This window comes from Mustela erminea, chromosome 20 (assembly GCF_009829155.1).
Source record: "Mustela erminea isolate mMusErm1 chromosome 20, mMusErm1.Pri, whole genome shotgun sequence".
NCBI lineage: Eukaryota > Metazoa > Chordata > Mammalia > Carnivora > Mustelidae > Mustela > Mustela erminea.
In genome coordinates, this window is record NC_045633.1 from 15594850 (window position 1) to 15603122 (window position 8273).

General features: G+C 53.1%; 1 protein-coding gene across 1 annotated transcript in view; it reads left to right on the forward strand.

Annotated features, from left to right (window-relative positions):
* TEKT5 (tektin 5) overlaps positions 1-7928 on the forward strand; it is a 35216-nt gene extending 27288 nt beyond the window's left edge. The window contains exons 6-7 of the mRNA XM_032327402.1: positions 5333-5487; positions 7568-7928. Coding sequence (XP_032183293.1) covers positions 5333-5487; positions 7568-7784 — 372 coding nt within the window. The 3' untranslated portion in view covers positions 7785-7928. The remainder of the gene's footprint in view (positions 1-5332; positions 5488-7567) is intronic.
* The last annotated feature ends 345 nt before the right edge of the window (positions 7929-8273 follow it).

Consider the following 8273-nt stretch of genomic DNA (forward strand, 5'->3'; position numbering starts at 1 on the left):
AAACTAAAGATATTTTAAAAGGAAACTTAAATCTGGTAGGGTTGTGGGAACGTTTTCCTTTTTTGACCCCAGTGAAGAGAGAGGATTTTATCATACTCCTCACTTCTTGGCACATCCTGTTTGCAAAAAGCCCTTTGCTTACTTCTCGACTTCTCGTTTGCTTCCTTTTATCCCCATACTTGACATGCGCTCCTTTTCTCCAGTAGATGAATTTCCAGCGATGACCATGCTAATTGTTAGGCATGATCTCTCGGTTGAGATGTCTTCTTACTGAATGTATACGGCTGTTGTAGGTGTGGGGATTTTTAAAATTTTCTCCAAAAGGGATTGTGTAACACAGTTCAGTCTGTTTCCTTCTTTTCTCGCCCTGCATGGTTTTAAAGACCCAGCGTTGGTCCTCCCCACGCATAATCCTTTGCCCTAATGGGCCCCAAAGGTCCACTGCAGTGCCCATTTGCTTTCTACTACTCGTTCTTCTCCATGGTCAAGGGCATCCCTTGCCAGCTCACTGCCCATTACAAGTGACACTGCACTCAATGTCCTTGACCCGTGGATACTCCTGGTGGTTTTGGGACGTGACCGTGTATACCCAGGAGCGGGTATGTGGGGCACCCTCTCAGACTCGGATCTCTTCTTCTAGGGGACATTTTGGAATTTGGGGTCCAGGGACCCGGCTAGACCTTGGAGCCTATGTTGGCACCAAACAAACCCTTAGCTTCCTCCTGAGCATGAAGGTCAAGGATGCTGCTCTCCAGCTCCTGTCCCTGGTCAGTCCACTTGGTCTCTGCCTCCTGCCCTTGGAGGTTGCAATCCTCAAACTTCTGGAGGCTGTGTCATTGCACACGGGGCTCCTGGGGCTGCACAGGCTGGCAGGACTGGGGTGGGTGGCAGGGGCTGTCCCCAAGACAGAATGCGTGTGTGTGTGTAGCTTTTTTCTCCCTTCTAAAGAAAAGGACCCTGGCTGCGAGTGACAGAGGCTAGACACGAGGCTATGGGGGACAGTTTTGACAGAGTGCACTCACCTGGGCAGCTTTGCTTTGGGTGTGAGTCATCAGTCGGTTCTAGAATGCCAGAATGCTCTGGAAAACCCCTACCGTTCTGGAAAATCCGCAGGCAGGCCTGCTCAAGAAATGCCAACGGGAGACAGGAGGTGGTGACTTGGAGAAACAAACCCCAGTCGGTGCCAGCACACACAGCCCTTCCCCCATCACCACCAGATGCCAGGCTGAGGGGACAGGAGGCAGGGGACTTCACAGGGGTCCCTTACCCTTTGCATCCTCATCTGGGCTGTGACGGCCCGCCCAGCTCCCCGGCTCCCTTCCAGTCTCTCACTTGCTGTACCTGTACCCGGGAAACAGTGTGATACAGGGTTTCCCCAATCCGGTCACCCCCAGGGCCACCTTCCCAGTTTTACCATGCCGACGAGCCACCCGGGCTAGTATTGACTTTTTATTTCGGTGTAACGCGGGTCCCTGAAAAAATGCTTAAAAGCACATTCATGTAAGATGTGTTTATGTCCCCGGTATCAATGGAGAACCAACAGCACCTGCTTTAACTGGGGGGTAGCTAGAAGGATACACAGAAGGAAAGCAGAGCAAAGGTGTTGAAACGTAGCTTCAGCCTGCTGGCCCGCAGAAGCCTCTGGATTCTTTCACCCCTGGCACCCCTTCCTGGACGTGGTTAGCAGGCTTGAAAAGTAACTGATGAATTTCCCTCCTCCTGGAACTGCTGTTCCTCGCGGGACTGTGTCCCGGTCCCTCCACCGCGCTCACGAGAGGTCTGCCCCAGAACGGAGATGAACCCACCCACGCGTGGTCCCCCCCCCCCCACCAATGTCTTCTACACGAAAGACATCCCATAAGTTTTTTGTTTTTGTTTTTGTTTTTAACCGAGAGGGAGGCAGGAACTCGAACGTGTGTGATGCCGAAGAAAGCACTTGTGGTTGTACGAAGCACTTGTCGGCGCTTAGTGAGAAATGTGTGTTACGTGTAAGAAATGTGTGTTGTTGGGACGCCTGGGTGGCTCAGCTGGTTGGGCGGCTGCCTTCGGCTCAGGTCATGATCCCAGCGTCCTGGGATCGAGTTCCGCATCGGGCTCCTTGCTCGGCAGGGAGCCTGCTTCTCCCTCTGCCTACCACTCTGCCTGCTTGTGCTCACTCTCGCTCCTCTCTCTCTCTCTGACAAATAAATAAATAAAATCTTAAAAAAAAAAAAAAAAAAAGAAATGTGTGTTGCACAAGGAGCAGGTGAACGAGTGAACTCTCCGCCAGAACGTAAACTCCCCCGGGATGGGGTTTTTCCATCTATTGTGGTCACTTCTGCGTCCACCTCATAGGTGCTCCGTGAACATTTTGGAAGGGCAACGCGGGAATCCATGAGACCGTGAAAGAGTGAGTGAACGAAGAAGTGATCGGGCACCTGAACAAGAGTCGGCACTATCCCTAGACCCAAGAGCCAGGCCTTTTGTCAAGTTGCAGGCCCCCAAGTTGCAAGCCCTGAGCTGGGGACCAGCGGGTGAAGAGAGCAGATGGGGAAAACAAAAGCGGCCCAGCCTCAGAGCGCTGGCTGCTGGCCGGTGGTCTCTCAAGGCTCCTTTAGTGGCAGAGGGGAGCGCGCTGGGAGCTGCCTTCACGGCTGGGGCACGGCTGGCAGGTCCCACCCGCAGCAGAGCCCTCCGTGATGTGTGTCCTCCCTACCCCATCGCGCCAACAGGCCGCAGACACGTAGATGGTAGAGGGAGGAGCTGTTTTCTCACGGGGCCGTGTGATGCCAAGAAGCGTTTTTCCTCTCTAGAAAGCTGAATTTTTCTTCTGTACGAGGCTGGGGTGGTGCCTCCTGAGATTTGCATATCTGTGACAGCCGCCCCCTCCCCCAACACACAAGGGCACATTTCTAAGGAAAATACCCACTTCTAAGAGAGCTATCGCACCCCCCCACCCCCCCCACCCCACCCCACCCCGCTCCCCTGCCCACCACCACTGGAGTGTTTACATGGAAGTTCAGGTGCCGAGCACCGAACATTCTTCTGGGATAATGTTTAACCGACACATGGTTGGCGGCGTCACTCTGGTCCTGGGTGGCTCAGTGAGGACCACGAGAGAGGGCCAGCCTTCCACCTCATGGGCTTTGAAGGAGGCTGAGCAGTCAGTCCCCCTGCCCCCTCCCGTGGCCCTGCTGCCTGTCTCAACCCCAGTAGGGAAAAGGCCTCCTGTTGTTACTCTGAAATAGAAAAATGCTCTCTTTCTAGACTTTTTTTTTTTTTTTTTTTTCCCTAAGCTAATAGGGAAGCCAGGTTTTTAAAGCACTTTCTTGGTGCTCATAATATAGGGGCTCAACGCAGCTAAAATAGTCATCCCGGTACCTGTTAGGATCTGTGAATATCTCCTAGTCTAAGAACATATGAAAAACATGAATCTAATGTCCTGGAAGGTGGGGCCTGGGTCTCATACTTGCAATCCCTGCCCCATTCAGGAGCCCTGGCATTTTCGTGTGCAAGCAGTTTTCCCTGATACCAAAATTTGGAGACGGACCCGACCATATAAAGTTTTGGGCACACTGTTTCCAAACTTCAGTGTGGATAAGGACCGTGGAAGGGCTAGCCAAACATCTAGACCTCCAGATCCCACTGTGATTCACTCCTTCATTCAGTCATATGTTCATTCATTCATTCTATGACTCTTTATTGAGTTCCATGAGTAGAGCTGGTAGATTTAGCAAATAAAAACGCAGGATGCCCAGTTAAACCTGAATTTCAGAGCAACAACAGACCATTTTGTTGGTGTTCGTGTGTCATTTGCAGTAGCCGACACACATTCACATAAAAGGCCTTGTTGTCGATCTGAAATTCACATTAAGATTCATTAAAAGAATCTTGTGTCTTATCCGGCAGCCCTCAGTCTGTGCCAAGCACTGGCCCTGCCGATGGGGATGCCGTGTGGACAAAGTAAGGCCCCCACCTTCTCGGAGTGCACGTGCCTGTGAGGGAGGCGGACAAACAGCTAGCAGAAGGAGGGATGCTGGAAGTCGGAGTGGCAGGGGTCCATGTCCAGGCTTGTCAGGAAGAGAGCACATAGGACCTCGTCATTGGGTCCTGCCAAGTCTGAAAGCGGTGTGAGCGACCCACAGAGAGTCCCCTGGAAGGAGAGGGTCATGAAGACTAGAACTGCTCACAGTGCTGTTAGGGACAGGAGTGGACGTGCGCGGAGTACTCTGGGTCCTGGCGTACTTACGGTCAGCCAAGTGCAAGATCGGGTTCCTTCTGTTCCTGTACGGCGCCAGCGTGGCTCGTCTCCGTTTGTCCTCTCGTGCTTTCATTTTTTTATTACGGAAAACTTCAAACACACAGAAGTAGAGAGAATCTTATAAAAGGTCCCCATGGACCCAGCACGAATATCACCGTTTTGCCAATCTTTTCTCGTAATGACCTTTTTCTGATTTTCGCTTTATTTTCTATTGAAGTATAAAACTCTTGCAGTAAAGTATACAGCTTGATGAATTTGGATAAAGATTTTTCTGCCTGTGTTTACACGTAGGGAGCCTCCATACCAATCAAGATATAGAGCATTCCCGGTCCCCGGCAGGCTCTCTCCTGTCCCTTCCTGGGATTTGTACTCCCATCAATTGTAGGGCATTATATCGGGGGAAATATTTCTACACATAAGTAGAAAATTTTGAGTCTCTCTCTGCCGTGTTCTCCATTTCCCCCACCCCCTTCCTTCCTTCTAGTTTATTTACTGACCTAGTTACTAGAAAGGTAAATTTTGGATTACAAAAAGATCTAGAACAACCTAGATTAATTCAGATTCAAGTGGATTCAATCATAAGCTTTTTGGATTGTTTTGGACGATTGTGTTCATCTTTTTTTTTTTTTTTTAAGATTTTATTCATTTGTTTGACAGACAGAGATCACAAGTAGGCAGAGAGGCAGGCAGAGAAAGAGAGAGAAGCAGGCTCCCTACAGAATAGAGAGCCCGATGTGAGGCTCCATCCCAGGACCCTGGGATCATGACCTGAGCCGAAGGCAGAGGCTGAACCCACTGAGCCACCCAGGCGCCCCGATTGTGTTAATCTTAAAGGCCTTTCTCTTCCTCCCTCCATCCCTCCCACGGAACACTCATTGGCCGACTCCAGTGGACTCTGGAGACTGGAAACGTAGCCAGCCTTGGCAGCTGCCCCTCCCCCACATTCACAGGGTCCTCAAGCTGCTTTCCCGGGTTGTCTGAGGAAGAGCGCAGCCCCCCTGCCACGGGCGTTCTAGGTTGGGGAAGGAGTCATTTAAGCACCCAGCCCGGAGCTGGCTGCTTCCATGACACACCCCTGCATGCTCCCCGCAGACGCTTCAGGAGATCTTCCAGGCGGAGAATACCATCATGCTTCTGGAAAGGTCCATCATGGCCAAGGAGTGCCCACTGAAGGTGGCGCAGACACGGCTGGAGTGCCGAACCTGGCGGCCCAATGTGGAGCTGTGCAGGGACATCCCACAGTTCAAGTGAGTGGGGGAGACCAGGACGGGGATGGGTGGGTCTCCAGAGCTCCCCAGAAACCTAGGTCCGAAAAATGGACTGCTCCCTCACCACTGCCAATCAGGACAGGTAGCCTCACAACTCAGCAAAACATGGGGCAAGGTCTGGAGTTCCCGGGCTCCCTCCATATCCTCCCCCACCTTGAGTTCTGGGCGTCCTCCAGCTTTCCCCTGGAAAACTAAGGAGAGGAAGCCTCTCAGGCCAGAGACATGGTCTGTGTCCCAGGGTTGCTTCCCCGACCCCTGCCCACCCAGGAGAGAGGCGCCAGCTCCCACCCCCGCTTTGGTCTCCATCTCCGTCTTGGAAAGTTCTCCATGAATGCTGGAAGAGGAGGGCTGCTTCTGTGCACAAAGGGCCTCCTCACTGAAGAGGGGGTAAAAGGCTCATGTAGCCCCAGAGCTGGGGTTTGTGAGCTTGGGGTTGGGGTTTGGAATGCATTGAGGGCCAGGCAGAGAAGGAACAGGCTATCAGACATGGAAATCTGTGTGACCAGGGGCGGGCCCCTCGGTTGTGTGGACGCTCCATGCTGGGGCACTGTACCAGCTCCCTGTTGTAGCCCGATAAATGCTCACGAGTCAGTGGTTTGTCCTTGTCCTGAGCTAGATGTGTGGAGATGTGAGAAGAGCCGGAGAAGTAAAGACAGGGAGGAAGAATATTCGGAGAGAAAAAGCTGGGTGTGTGTGTTGGCAGGGAGACCCCAGGCTTTGATCTTGGAGGCCTGGCTACCTGCTCCTTGGCCTGCTGCTGGTCTGGAAGTTCTTCACCCCTAGAGGGGGGGCAGTGTCCAGGTCCCACCCCAGCTAGGCTGCAAGGGGTCCAGCTCCCTACGGAGGGTTGGGGGAAGCTCTCCCAGTCCTCCTGCACCCGTCCCCACTTCTCAGATGCTCAGGTTGGATCCCAGCACCCTCTGGGTCCGAGGGCTCTCTGGTAACCCATCCCAGGGGACTTACACGGAACAGGGCTTTCGGGGACCAGATTTGTCCTGGAGGTCCTACTGCTCTAAGGACAAGCTCCCCACCTCCTTGTGCACCAGCTGTGCTGCTGAAGAGGGAAAATGGGGAGCATGGATGGGTCATGTTTGGCTCAGGGGCCCAGGCAGTGTGCACGTGTGTCTCTGTGTGTGTCTGTGTGTATGCACACACGCACGCGTGTGCTTGTGTGCATGACTGTGTTGGGAACTGAGCAGACAGGAGGACAAGCCGTCTGCCTTTTCCAACAGCTGAGCTGCCCCATCTGTTCATTACTTCCTCACCCCGCCATCCTTTCTTGACCACCGTGGGGCCTTCTTTCCTGTTCCTTCTACAGATAACCCCTCCCCCTCTCCCATGGGTCAGGTCCCATCCATGCCCATTCCTGAAAATGAACACCTGTTTAAAGTCACATATAAATTAATTAACAGAGACAAATGTTAAAGCTCAGCTCCTTACATCCACAAACCACATTTCAAGCAGGCATATAGGCTGCCTTACTAGACAGCATGGAGCATTTCCGCAGCTGTGAAAAGTTCTGTTGGACAGCTCTGGGCTAGAGCCCCAGGGAGCTAAGAGGTTCCAAGCTGTTCTGTGACCTCTCTCTAGCTCAGACCTGCCATGGGGAAGCCCGCCCTGATATCTAAATCAAGACCTTCCAGTAGCCTGAGCCGAGAGTGGGACCCCAGACAGAGCCCCGCCACCGAGCTGCCATCACAGCTCACTGGGCGGATTCATTCCCTAGGCCCGCTGTAACAGGAATCTGAGTATCTGTTTGCAGTTCTCATGGGCAGGTACCCAGGAGCGGAATTGCTGGGTCACATGGCTAAGTCTACATTTAACTTACTGAGGAACTGCCAGATTGTTTCCCTAAACACCTGTACCTTCCTTTGTGCTTCCTTTGTGCTCAGGGCCGCTCCCCTGTCTGCCCGTTCTACCTCTGTCTCCCCCGACAGCTGAGCTTTTTCTTGCTTGCTCACGGTGGTCCCCGGTGCCTGGCACAGTTCCTGGCACCTCGTAGAAGTGTCGGTGCTGACCCGCTCCATGAACCGCACCTTCCCCTCTGCTCTGGCCGCAGGCTCGTGAACGAGGTGTTCACCATTGACGACACCTTGCAGACCCTCAAGCTGAGGCTGCGGGAGACGCAGGACACGCTGCAGCTGCTGGTGATGACCAAGAGCCGGCTGGAGCACGAGCTGGCCATCAAGGCCAACACACTGTGCATCGACAAAGACAAGTGCATGAGCATGCGCAAGAGCTTCCCATGCGTGCCGCGCCTGGTGGGCTGCTCCTGAGCCTCGGTGGCCGGCCCCCGCGTCCAGCCCCACGCCTGTTCCGGGTGCCCGGCATAAAAATGAAAAAGGCAGGAAAACAAAATAAAGTGTCATTTTCTCCCTTTCCTCCTATCATGGAAAAACAAAAACCAAATTATATAAATACATATATTAAGAGCTAAAATAAACGTGCCCAAAGCAAAGATCCCGGAGCTCGTTCCTTGCTGCAGAACCAGCCTGGCAGCAGATCCCGGACCAGATACCGATTTCTCGGGGACAGAGCATTGCGAGGTTCTTGGTATCCCCAGGAAATGGAAGGGGGCACATTTTTGTGAAACCTGCTCGTCCATTTAGGAGCACATTATAGACCATGGGATCCAAAGATGGGACACCAGAGCTGAGAGTCTGGAGCCCAGCTGTCCCCCAGGAGCTGTGTGGCCTTGGACAGACTCCCGACCTGAGCCCCCTCATCTGTGAAAGGTCAGTCCCAGGGAGAGGTGACAGTCCCGC